At 37.3% G+C, this 14,042-nt stretch overlaps 1 protein-coding gene across 1 annotated transcript; it reads left to right on the top strand.

Annotated features, from left to right (window-relative positions):
• Window positions 1-2,352: 2,352 nt before the first annotated feature.
• Window positions 2,353-4,592, top strand: LOC113237509 (juvenile hormone epoxide hydrolase-like). Its single transcript, XM_026474010.1, has 2 exons — window positions 2,353-2,601; window positions 3,766-4,592. The coding sequence occupies exons 1-2, from the start codon at window positions 2,420-2,422 to the stop codon at window positions 3,980-3,982; spliced, it is 399 nt and encodes a 132-aa protein (XP_026329795.1). The 5' UTR covers window positions 2,353-2,419; the 3' UTR covers window positions 3,983-4,592.
• The last annotated feature ends 9,450 nt before the right edge of the window (window positions 4,593-14,042 follow it).

Raw genomic sequence — 14,042 nt, 5'->3', positions numbered from 1 at the left:
GTTCGGCAGTCCTATAATTTCCAATCATGCTTTCTTTCTTTTTTCATTTGTAGGTAAACTTTAAAAATAATAATAGTGTAATTGTAAAAAACCTCGTAGTGAATTGTTTTAATAACAGAATATCGATACTATGTCTGCTTTCTAGAACAACACTATCTCAAAATAATCGTTATCAACAATCATCAAAATATTCTAACAAACAAGCAATCTAAAGTAACCAAAGCAAAATTCGGCAAGACTTATGAATAAACTACTTAAATGAGTCTAATTACATGAGATATTTGGGCTATGATTTATAGGCAGAAAAATAACACATGCAACAATGTAACATTCGGTTTATTTCCGATTTTCTACTGTCGCACCCCTTAATGCTGTAGCGACGCATTTTAATCAATACTTAATTGTTCTCACTGTCAATATTTTTGTCCATTTCATTACAATTCATGCGAATAATTCAATAAACCATTTTTGCTAAATATTGGTTTTGACATTTCATGTACTTCCCTTTGACAACCGGAAACGGTTATCAAAGGGTACTCCAAAAATGGTAAAATGAGGACAATTGGCATTTAAGATGACGTTACGTATTTTCGATTCCTGTGTTTGACATAAATCAATGAAGTGCTATCTCTTTTGGCTTACGACGGTACGCAGTAGTTAAACAAAGACAATAAAATGTTTATGTTTTCAACGTCTAAATGCATTATATACATATAATGTCTGATTTATATATGTCAATATAACATGTCCTTTTTGGTTTCCATAGTCTAAGGTTGTGTGACATGCGTGAGAAAAGTATTTGCCGCCATTTCGCCAGTCGTAACCTTGTAACATGCGGTTCCAGAACACAGAGAGCTTATAATATATGTGTGTAGATAAAGCAGTGTATGTAACTGTACATAACTCATTACATATCAACTCATTTACGTAATTCATTACGTAACAGTCACAAAAACTACTATTTTTTATGAAAAATAGCGACATACATAACATTAACACGAGGAATAAAAATAAACTAGCTGTTCTTGACAGTCGTCTTCATAAAGTCTCAAATTTATTTGGGGGACAATGTTTAAGGCTTAGAATAATAACGCATAGAAACCTAGCCCGCACACGCTAAGTGAGGCAAATTGAAGCGCGCCAAAAGGGCATACACGAGCGGGCGGGCCTTCAGTGTTCAAGGTCAACTTGCACCGCGAACAGCTCCAGAATTTTAGCTAATAATGACGAAATGTACGCTAAATGAGTGTAAAAATACGTCAGACAAACATAAAATAGCTACTAACATCACATTCCACAAGGAAGTAACGCGTTTCAATTTGTATTTTTATATAAATATTCACTAAAACCGAAAATTAACCTACTACTAAAACTAGCCTACATGAATTTGATTTTTGCCTCACTTGTGACAGTTCGTTTGATATGAAACTATCATTCTATGCGTTATTATTCTAAAGTTTAAGGCTTCTATAATAAGATTCCGATTGATATTCAAAATTTGTCATTTACGAAGCTTAAAACTATAATGAAACAAAAACTTTATACTATAGGTTCTCTTGCAGGTAATCTCGATCTAAGATGTTTAAATTATATATTGTAATGATAAATGTATTCAAATGTATATTTATAAAGAGCATCCCCTAGAGTTTTTAGCTCATTCTTCTCAGGGGAATCTGCCTTATGAATGAGCAGTAATTTGCTTACCTATGAAATGAAAATTATTTAATAGATTTCTCATAGATGGAGCCATACGCCAAAAAAGTCGTTAAAAAACTAAAAATAAAGATCTGCAACAAACGTATGGAACAACTCGTGAGGTCCGTTGCTTCGTTCCGTGGCTTAATGGGCATAGTGTCTGTCGCGGTTTGCTGGGAGACGTTCGTATGAATCCAACCGGATCGAAGTGAATTTATAGGAGTAATTTCACATAAAATTATTGAATAACATGGTGGTGAAAAACGTTGACATTCAATAAAACTTAATTGTAACACATCACCTTTCGCTTGCGTACTTAAATACGGTATTTAGTAACAGTAAAGCTTCTTGTAAAGAATTCGTCCAGAGAAGTCCTGCCTTACCTATTTCTGCCTCCAAGCAGTAATGTCAGGTTTTGAAGGGTAAGGTTGCTGGTGAAGTTACAGGCACATGTGACTTGTCAACTAACATCTCAGGCGACGGGTGCAGTGACAGTGCCCCTCAGATCTTTGTGATTTAAAGCTCTAAGTGGCACTGCAACTGCTATGGACAGACTTGTCGCTTACCTTCAGGGGCACGAATTGTTCGTCCCGTCATTTGGTGTCATAAAAAAAGAGTAGCTATTTATCCAACTCTCCTAATTAAAATATCATGGCATTTAACATTTCTTGAAACTTTTTCAGGAGTAGCTTTAACAGATTCTCCATCCGGTTTAGCAGCCTACATGATGGAGAAGATAGCAATCTGTAGCAATAGGAACCAACTGGACACCCCACACGGCGGCCTTGATAACCTTAATCTGGACGATGTGTTGGACACAGTCACTATTACGTGGGCAAATAATTGTATTGTCACATCTATGAGATTATATGCTGAAAATTTGCCCGAAGTCAGGATTTTACATAAGTAAGGATTAGTTTCCTAATTAATTATCCTGAAAACTTCATCTTGTAACCTACATGCTGATGTTGTATGTGAAAGCTCTAACTGCGCTGGTTCGTCACTGTGGAATATGTCGTATGGTATTACGCAACCCAACGTACCTATATGTAAACTTCTTCTTCTTGTCGTATCGATGGCATACACTATAATGCTTGAGGCGCACGAAAGGAGCCTCCCCGCATAACGTACTTTTCTGTACGTCTGGCGCACTGCATTAATTTAACACGTTCATTGCCGGTTAGAATTTTCAAAAGTGTTCAAAAAAAAACTTTATCTTATATAAATGCTTTTGGTCTCATTTGAATATTGAGTTTAAGAATATAAGATTTTATTTTGAGATTATATTTAAACAACGACGTAGGTACGAAAGTACGTACGCACAATGTTCGATCGATGTTACCCTAAAACTGACATAGTTACTATGTCTCTCATTTTAGATTGACACTACGCATTAACCAAAGTTTTGCTTGTTTTGTAACTTTTCAATTCAATTTGGAATTGAAAGTGCATTTTTTTTTATTCAAAGTATACTTTTTTTCCCTTGAAGTCTAGAAAAGTAGGTATGTCGTCAAAAATCCTTAAAACCTGACCGCGCCGGTCATGTCGTAGAGCTAAATACTTAGCATTTGCCACAGGTGGCGTGAACGAGCATCGCAAACTTAGGTATATGTCGTGCTGGTCATTTTGTTACGTGTTAACTAATCAATAAAGATAAAGATAAATTTATTTAAGTATAACTTAATCTAATACAATGCAAGTAACACAAATGTGAATAAAGCTATTATAAGAAGGGCACCTTAATTATAAATTTTTCGTAATGAAGCTATAAATTTTAATATTAGAAATTTTAATGTGTGTGTAATTGCGATGCCTAAACTAAGTAAATATGTACCCTGTATTTTAGGCATCTTTTTGGGCAAATTTCTTTATATTACATTTTAAAAAGATATTAACTATATTTAATAATACAAAATAATTAGTAGTTATAAATGAATGGTTAATATAATAATATAAAATAATTATGAAACAACTTCCAGCACGCCAGCATTGTAAGTATGACACGATAAAAAAAGAAAAAGTGATCTTCAATGTTCTATAGGCTACAATATTCCCATTTCTGAATTCCAGCATACCAACTCGCGTACCAACAGCAGCGCTCAAATTCCTCCACGAAGTCTTATACCAGCCCGACTGGATATTAAGAGATAAGTTCCCCAACCTCGTGCGGTCGACAGCGTATGATTTCGGTGGCCACTTCGCCGCCTTACATACGCCGCAGGTGTTCGCTGAAGACATCTTTGATGCTACCGTTGCGTTTTTGGAATTCCACAACGCGAAGAAATAGATATAATACACGGTGTTCATTTAATCGCTATCAAAATTGTTTAGGTGACGTTACATAAATTTGATCGCTAATTTTATTTAAATTCAAATTAAAGTATTTTGATTTCACAGTGGGACCTTAGAGGGATGCCACACGGGTGTTTCGTCGTCGCAACGCTATGATTTCAAAGCATCGGTTGCACCACGAGCTATGTGGCGTAGTAACGTAATGCCGCTTACTTTAGCACCGCAGCATCCCTACCCGCTCCGTCTCCTGACCCCTTGTACGATGCAACAACGCACCACGTGGCATATATAGTTTTAATTTATTGGTTGTACAACGCGGCGTCAACGCTCAAGTGCCGCTATGCCGACGCAACGCATCGTATGGCATCACTCTTGCCTGTTCCGTCGTTACGTATAGGAGGCAGAAATTGTTTTTACCACTTAAAATGTTATCAGAACGTTAGTTATAACGATCACGTATGTTTTAAGTTGTTGAGGTAAGGACACCCTGTATGATTTGTCCCAGTGCAATGACAAGTGGTACACATAAGTTAAACTAAGTAGGTAAGATCTTGGTACCTATGCAAGATACACTGTAAGATAGTAAATAAACGGTTTTGTAATTTTCTTTCATTGGCCTTATTATTTTAATTCATGGTCAGATAAAAATATTGAAATATTTTTGGAAGGCTTTTCCTTTCCGGATGAAACAGAGCCTTCAAAGCTTTATGGACATGGAATGCGAGCGCAGGGCACTATCGGTGAGGGCGAACATGCTGGCTCGCAGGTTTGCTTTATTTACGGCAGAGGTGAAGGTCTCTCTTTTTAGAGCCTATTTATTGCACACTACTGCACGCGGGTGCCATGTGAGCCAGCTATACCCAAAGCTCGCAAAGAGCCCTGCGTACGCAATATAATAAATGCTTCAGGACGGTGCTGCGGCTGCCACGGTTATGCAGCGCGTCTGTCATGATTACGAAGCTTGCGTTGACAGCTAGCTTCATGACACTGGCGGAAGAAGTCGCCATCTTTTTAAACACAATACGTGGCAGCAGCAACGGCCCTCTGAAGACTATCACGGCTAGGTGAGTGTTCCCATGATGCGGCATTTAATAACAACCACAAAATCTGTAGTAGAATTTACGTACTAACCTAATTATATTAATTATAATTTAACTGTCTCCGTGGCCGAATGGTTACCATACCGGAATGTCACGCAGGAGTCCCAGGTTCGATTCCCGGGCCGGGAGAAATATTTGTATGACCTACATTTATTTCTCTCGTGAGTTTGGGTGTAATTTGTGATTGTCTATATGTGTCCATGGCACCCGCGACACAGGGTTTCCCTAGTGCATGGCTATGATGAGTGTGTGCGTTATTATTATTATTATAAATTTAAGCGATAGTCTATCGTGTTTGACGGAGTAAAATCACATTTATAGGGTTGCCAGTTTTCATAAAATTTTAAATAGTTATGTACACACATCAAAAGTGTCTAGGGATCAAGTGAATATTTTTGAAATAAAAATTATTTAAGCAATATTTACCAAATCCAGTCTTCCAGGACGACTTCTTACTTTAATGCTTATGTTTTATTTAACCGCTTACCCCTATATTTAATTAAAATAAACTAAAATTGATGTTTTTGCAAATTGTGGAAAAAAACTCAAATTAACGGCGTCAATTAAATGACAAAAAAATGGCGATTCTGTGACACGGTATGCAAGAAAGACCTCGGTTCGAATCCGACCGGATCGAAGGAATTTTTTTCTGAGTGTTCGATCTTTGTATTAATGATTACAACAAACTAGTGGAGTAATTTCACAAAAATAATTGAATATCAATTCTATAAAAATTTAAAATGCAGTGAATAGCGACATCTCTCGCCAGGACTAGTAGCTGTAAAGGTACTAACTGGGTGATAAATCTTTCATAGATTGCTCATTAGATGGCGCTACGACTAAAAAGTCATTGAAAAACCAAATCCAAAGACACGATGCAAGCACATAGAAAAATTCATTGGGTCCGTTGGTTCATTCCGTGGCTTAGTTGGTATAGCGTCTGGCACGATATGCAAGAAAGACGTCGGTTCGAATCCGACCGGATCGAAGGCTTAGGCTAGTGTAGAAGGCTTGACAATAAAATAAAATGAAAAATTATATCCTGGTGTGGAGCTACACCCAATGCTATAACATTGGGAAGTCTCAGGATTCCCTTGGTGCTACCGCGGAGGAGACGGGCTTGCACGGAGGCGCAACGTCTTCTCATTATAAAACTTTTTTAAATACATGACAGGCAGATGACTCGACCTGATGTTAAATGTAAAGTGGAATCCAAACGTGAAGGTACATACCTAGTGCAGTATTGATACAATCACTGCCATAGCGAGAGATAGGGATTTCCGGAGAGACTACGGGCTCGATGGCGAGACCAGTTGTGTGGTTAGCAGCAGAGACGGACATGTTTGTCTGCTGCAGTGGTGTGTGGCTGGGGCGTCTGTCTCGTGCGTAGCTAGCGCTTAGTAGAGGTCTAGTTGAGGGCCTGAAGCGAGGAGACCCTTGAGCCACGTGAGATGTCCTTTAAGTTGGAAGCTATGTCCGGACATTGTCACAGGACACTGCGACTGGCATCTCCGGCACTTGCCTGGAGAACTAGTAGAAGATAAGCTAGATATCCTCCGATCCTTCCGGCCGCTAAGGTTATTGGGAACTGGAGAGACGTCATTTTTCGACGTCGGGAAGTGAACGTGCCTTAACTTAAACACCCCGTATAAAAGTTTAAAATCAGCGTTTGTCCATTAAAAGTAGTATATTTATAAAGCATTAGAAGACGATGTTAGAAAAAGAAAAAGAAGCTAGGTACATCCACTCAATACGAAACGATTAAAGTATGGGCAGTTTCATATATTATATGTATACACGTTTATGTGAACATCCAGATCAATTTGTTAAGTACTACCACATGCCAATAAATGTTTTTCAAGAATTAATAAGCCTAGTAAAACCTTTTATTACTAAGTCAGATACAAATATGAGACAAGCCATCAGTCCAGAGGAAAGACTAATAATAACAATCAAGCAAGTTGTTGTTGTATACACACCTATACCAAAGTAACCCGTTCTCTCACCCCTACCTCCACTCGCGCCAACCCGTCCTACGATGCGACCGAAAGTCAGTCGTCATTACTAGGGACACGGTATCGAATCAAAATTATCGATTACTGTACTCGTGAGTAGTATCGCATAAAAAGTATAGTACTCATAAAAGTATCGACACAAATCGACGCCTCCTACGTAAAGTATCGTATGTCGGAATTGCCAAGTTTACAGGGAAGCGTTTTAAAGTTCTCCGTTTTATTCGGCAAAGCTCGTTACTCACATAGAGTGATCATCTAATACATCATTTAATCGATATCTAGGATTTTATAATACTCTATGAGAGTAACGAGTTTGCCGAATAAAACTGAGAAATGCTAAAGTCACGTGTTATGCAGCCTTTTAATGTACTGAATTCACTGAAATAAGGCTCCCCTGTAAACTTGATAATTTCGACATACCATAGTTTACGTAGGAGGTGTCGAAATTTGTCTTGTAGATTTTCCCTACTTAAAAGCAGAATAAAACACATGAATTTGTCTTTTTTTTATTGATTTATGATTTTTAATTGAAACAAAGTAAAAACGCAACTCAAACTACGCGACTCACAAAATTAGACGACGTTTTGCATTGACCTACCAATCAAAACGTCTTTCCTCACTCGTTTGTGGTGGAAGCAGCACTTCTATGAAGTTTACCGTTGCGAGTCAAACCGAGTTCGCACGGAGCCCGCTCCACTCGCAGTGGAAGGCGTGCATTACGCCAGGAGACTCATAAATTAAGATAAATTGTGTACTTTATATCCTCCAATCACCATAAATCCTCGGTTTCAGTTTCCTCTATGAAATAATTCTTGAACTTATCGGTTTTAGGTACGAATATATCAATATTTAAATAATAACAGACACAATTTTGACATAGTAACCATGCGTTTCGTACATTACATGAAAACAACAATAAATCCCCAATCTTTGAATGTTTATCACTGTTGTAACTTCGTAATTTTATTACATGGTATTACAGACAAAGTTTTAAAACGATTGGTCGGGGATTATTATTTTGTGTTACATATATCTATCACGATATAAAAAAGAATCACTCGAGTAAAAATTAATGCAACCTGCTCTAATTACTGTTGCTTTATAGATTTTTTACTATTTTTTACACTTTCTCCTTAGAATACGCTTTTCCTTATCTATCGCTCGTTAAATCCAATAAAATTATATTAAAATATTGATTTATTTAATATATTTATTTATTTACTACCCGAATCTATAACTTATCAACATTACAAAAATGCATGAAGGTGTTTAGGTAATTTTCTCTGATAATTTTATCTGATAAATATCCCATATATGTATATCCAATAATTATCCACGGTGATTAATAGTTTGTCTTATTAATTTTTGACTAAAAATGACAAACAGTGTGACAACTAAATAAACACGACGAATAATCTTTGGGAAAACGATTTGGTTCGTGTTCTTTTAGTGACTGTCAGGATGGCTGGTTGCCTGTGGCGTCTGGTACTGAGTGTATGTTCAAAAATTGCTACCTATTTGCTGCCTTTTGTAAATAATTGCTACTTTTGATATATTCTGAGATTTAAAAAAATAATTGACCAGCTATTCGGATATCAGGATGGCTGGTGGTCATGTTGTTCAGCATGAAGGGAGAAGATTTTCTAGGCGTATGTATTACCAATAATGGCTACCAAGTTTCTACTTTCACGAATTAAAGGTATGAGCTACTTATCTACATTAGTTAAAAAAATATAACCGATTGAAAATTTTACGCAGAAGTGCCTGATTAAATTATAAAAGCACAAGTTTTTAGTGCTTTATCGTTAGCGACATCCATACCTATCCATGACAGTTGCAGTGCTATGGAAAGATTTAAAAAGATCTGAGGGGCATTGCCACTGCACCCGTCACCTTGAGACATAAAGTTTACAGTCACATGTGCCTATAATTTCACTAGCATTCCTTCAAAACCGGAAGGCAGCAATGGTAGCATTACTGCTTGGCGACAGAAATAGTTATGGTGGCAGAAATTCCCCGGACAAACTCTTTCTCAAGGAGTTTTGCTGCCACTTCTATTCGGTATTTTCCTAGACTTTTATCTCTGTCCATAGTTTACAATTAACAATTTTGTATGACTTTATAAAGGTGCCTATAGATATCGTATTTTTGTTAATCGACAATTACGATCAAACAAATCGAGCAAATGTGGTAAAACGTTCGACACGTGCGATCAACACAAGGTGCCTACAGGTTTGCTCGATAACACAAATCGATCGACAAAACACGTCGATCGACAAAAACGATCGATAAAATCAAGCAAGGCGGTAAACACTTTAAGATTTCTAAAACGGCCCATTCTCTACCTGTATGGCAGACCGCCGCGCAGGCCGGACTCTGCTCACACACTATCCTGCATAGACGCAACGCCTACACTGATAATCCTGAATAACGCGGCAGACGGCTAGGCGGACTGCAATGCAGGATAATGAATTTAATATTTTGTCCTTCTTAAGTGCGCAACTAGATTGGCAAAAACTATATTTTTAGCTGTTTTCCGATATACTCAGATAAGTTCGGTATCCAACGTGATATATTACAATCGTTTTGCAGCATTGCACATTTGTCAAAATAAATAGGTACATTGATATACTTAACAGTTTTATCGAACGTATCTACAAGAACATGGACGTATTTTTTTAAAGATAACCACATAGATATATGTCTGTGGATAACCACGTGTCTTACTGATATCTTGGACGTTTCACCGTATCCGTAACTCTCCAATTACAAATCCCTCCGGATTTGCGTCGCCGTCTGTACCGATTACATTATCATAAACCGGATATACTTAGTGTAATAAATAAATCATCACGCCGTATACATCTTTGGCTTTAATGAGACTATTTAGGCAAACTGAAATTGGACAGGGCTGAACACATCAGTTGCATGCGGCGATTGAGAGAGGCTTTTGCCACTTGGTGGACGCCTAAGAGCGATCAACGGTGACGAAGTAAATCACGAAAGAGATGGCGGAATAAAACAATTTTATTCTTGCAGTTTGTTACTGATCCTGTCCTTTACATTATAATATCATTCATTATTTAAATATTAATTTGGTTTTATTCATTTTTATGTTCGTTTTCACTGAATGCGCACTTATATAAAACTAGTGACAGGTTTACAGGCAGGTTACGGGTTACGTGCTTAACCGTTCTTAAATATCGGGGGAAAAAAAAAGTCGTACACTTTGCTAACTTTGTTACCGCAACCCGTAACCTACCTGTAAACCTGTGACTAGTTACAATCATTTAGTGAATCACGGTATATGAACTAGGTAATTTAAAACAAAAAGAACCGCTTCGAACTCTGCTTATGTACAAATTATACAAAAATACAAACTGAAGCTAAAAAGTGAGTTGCCACCGTTAGACGTGCAATATTTTCTTCAAATTTAATGGGACCAATACTGAGGTACCCTCTTTCCAACAAAAAAAGTATCGTCAAAATCGGTTTACAAATACATTCGAATTAAAAAAATACACTCAAAACAATGGAACAATCAAAAACAGTAGAATTAAGAACATTCTCCTTTTTTTGAAGTCGGTTAAAAATAATGATTAATTTCGATCGTAGAATCTTTTCAACGTCTCTGAAAAGTTGTCAATTTGCAGATGTGGCTTTATTATATTAAAAGTGCGAAGTTATACCGTGGTGAGAGACTTGTAATTAGTAAATATTCTTCCATTTGCTTAACGTTGAACCATTGTGGATTTAGTATAATCCTAAGTCTATTAGTTTTTTAACCTGTTAGTCCGCTAACTACATGAAGATAAGTACTAGGTATCTTAAAGAATCGATCGACTCGAGTAATACTCGTATGTTCGTAAAATCTTTAAAAAATAGGGAGTGGTGGAGGTGTGGTGTCACTGATTGCACAATTTTTCAAATGTCAAGCCACTTAAGCTTTTGGCAAACACTTGATGATGCACCGTATCTCTAACATTGATAAGATTTGGGTTTAAGGCAGATACCATATTTTAAATGTGTAAATTATTTTTAGACGTTACTATAAAACGGACTTTACAGGTGTACACGTAATTTTGTTCTACTTGTATACACTTCCTTATCTCGAATTTAATTAGGTACACAAGCGTTGTAAACAGGTTTAACGGGGTTTTAATAGAAATATTTGAGACATATACGAGTCTTGTAATCTTCTGATGTGTCAGTTTTTTTTTCCGAGATGTTATCTGAGTGTACTCAACAAGAACATTGTTTTGTAAATCAAAATAAAACAATAAATTTAGATGTCAATGATTCAGATTTTTTTCTATTAAAAAATATAAGGTGTGCCAATTATGAATGAAAAATAATATCTGATAAATGTCCACCATGACCACAGTTACAGATGTCGATTCTTTCATCAAAGTTTTTAATCACTTTTTGACAAAATGGTGCGTCTATTTCGTTAATCACTTCTCGAATTTTGGCTCCGTATATACCCCATAAAAAATAATCCAGCGGTATTAAATCACATGATCGAGCTGGCCACTTAACGGCTGAATTTCGTAAACGTCACACAGCCACCGAAACAATGAATACATAGGGCGCACTATAAGTTTCCGGAACTGGCCACTTACATAAACAATATTTAAAAAGTAATTATAACATTTGCAAATGGAACTCTTTGGCTGTAGAATACAGTTTGTTTCATCTGACTGTCACTTGTTTTCACATTGTGGTGTCGTTTTAGAAATTGGTTGTAGACAACCTCACCATGGATTTAACTCGTGAAAATTTTCGTAGTATAATTTTCTGCAACTAAGTGTAATTTAACAGCTCAGCGGAGCTTCGCTCGGCTTCAAACTGCTTTTGGTGATGAAGCACCACGTAAGCCGACTATTTATAGCTGGTTTGCAGAATTCAAACGCGGTCGTGTGAATCCCAGTGACGAATTTCGTGATGGTCGTCCGGCCACTGCTGTGAACAACAAAAACATCGATGCTGTGCGTCGTATGATCAAAACAAACAGGCATGTGACATACCACGAGATTCGGGCATCTTTAGGCATAGGCCTGAGTTAAATACAATCAATATTACACAAATATTTGGGTGTGAAAAAGCTATGCTCTCGGTGGATCCCACACAATTTGACTAAAGCTCAAAAAACGGATCGCGTCACTTGGTGCAATGCCATGCTTACCAGATTGAACGAAGGGGCGTCAAATTTGGTGTGGGACATAGTAATAGGTAACGAAACATGGATTTATACTTACGATCCCAAAACAAAGCAGCAATCGAGCGTATGGGTCTTTCGAGATGAGCCGAAACCAACCAAAGTGGCGCGCGTGCAAAGTGCCTCTAAACGGATGATTTTTTTTTAATAAAACTGGACACGTGGCTACTGTTGATTTGGAGAATCCTTGTACCGTGAATAGTGATTGGTACACGACCATTTGTGTTCCGGGAGTTATTGATAAACTCCGTAAAAATAACCATAAACGCCGTATCATCTTGCACCACGATAATGCCAGTTTTCACACGGCCAGACAGACAAATGAATTTTTGAAGGTGAACAACGTTGACCTTATGAGCCATCCCGCGTGCAGTCCCGACCTGGCACCTTGTGAACTTTATTTATTTCCAAAAATTAAGAACCAGTTACGCGGTCAACGATTTTCATCACCTGAAGAGGCTGTCGAAAAGTATGAAAAATATGTTTCAGAGATTGTCACGGCGGAGTGGCATAAATGTTTTCAAAATTGGTTAATTCTAATGAAAATGTGCATTAACGCTAACGGAGAAAAATTTTGAGAAACAATAAATTCATTTCTGACCATTTATAGTACTTTTTTCTTATTCATTCCGGATACTTATAGTGCACCCCACGTAAGATACACAAAGTTCTACGTGCCTGTAATTTCACCAGCACTTCAAAACTTGAGCACAGTTATGCTACTAGGAGTGTGATGTGTGTGTGAGTGTATATATAAAACGCATACATATACACACATACTTATTCACCGATTTCCTTTATACAATTCTATTTTTAATTTTTCTACAACAAACTAATTAATAGATTCTAATTAAAGAACGTGCGTGTGTGTTTGTGTGTGCGTGTGACGGTGTGTGTATTTACTATAACTCATCCACGACATATGTTAGATGTAAGTTTCTGTCGCGTTAGTCTATTAATTAGAAACTTTTTTTTTAACGCACACACCACATAGCCCCGCACTAGGGAAACCCTGTGTCGCGGGTGCCATGGACACACACATAGACAACCACAAATTACACCCAAACTCACGAGAGAAATAAATGTAAGCCATACAAACATTTCTCCCGGCCCGGGAATCGAACCTGGGACCTCTGCGTGGCAGTCCGGCATGGTAACCGTTCGGCCACTGAGGCAGTTAATTATCTATTAATTAGTTTGTTCTACAGGCTAAGAAAATGAAAGTAACAAATAATGACTCTGACGTCAATAAACGTCTACGTCAACAAACTATTAGATAAACCACCCGTCGACGTTGCGCGTGTATGCCAGTGATCATTGGTATGTGTGAGTCGTGTTTACTTATCCTGTGAAATTTCGATATTGTGTGTAGCTAGAGATTCAATATTTTGATATGTTATAGAGCAAGGACGTCACTATTAAGATTTTGTATGGCCAAATAGCGCTCTCCTACGTAACAAAAGTCACTAAACGACGTAATAGTTGTTGTACGTAACTTAAATGTCTACCCTAAGGTTGCCTGGAAGAAATCGCAACTTAGCAATAAGTCCGCCTGTTGTATATTAGCTTACTCTGTGATTCTTGCATTACTGTTCTGTGCTGTTATTGTAATTTTTAATGTGCTATAAAGAATATTTCATTCATTTATTCACTTACAAATAGAGGTGAGCAGGCGACCGGGTTTTAACCCGGCGCTTTATATCTTAAACCGGCATCAAAAAC

This window comes from Hyposmocoma kahamanoa, unplaced genomic scaffold, assembly GCF_003589595.1.
Source record: "Hyposmocoma kahamanoa isolate Upper Pololo Valley unplaced genomic scaffold, ASM358959v1 93, whole genome shotgun sequence".
NCBI lineage: Eukaryota > Metazoa > Arthropoda > Insecta > Lepidoptera > Cosmopterigidae > Hyposmocoma > Hyposmocoma kahamanoa.
The sequence above is the reverse complement of the archived record's forward strand: the minus strand, read 5'-3'. Positions and strand labels throughout refer to the sequence as shown.

Excerpts from the sequence above, each read along its gene's own strand:
- LOC113237509 (XM_026474010.1), top strand. The coding sequence starts at position 2,420 with ATGATGGAGAAGATAGCAATCTGTAGCAATAGGAACCAACTGGACACC. Across the intron at positions 2,602-3,765 it reads GAAGTCAGGATTTTACATAA|CATACCAACTCGCGTACCAA; the intron begins GTAAGGATTAGT and ends TCTGAATTCCAG.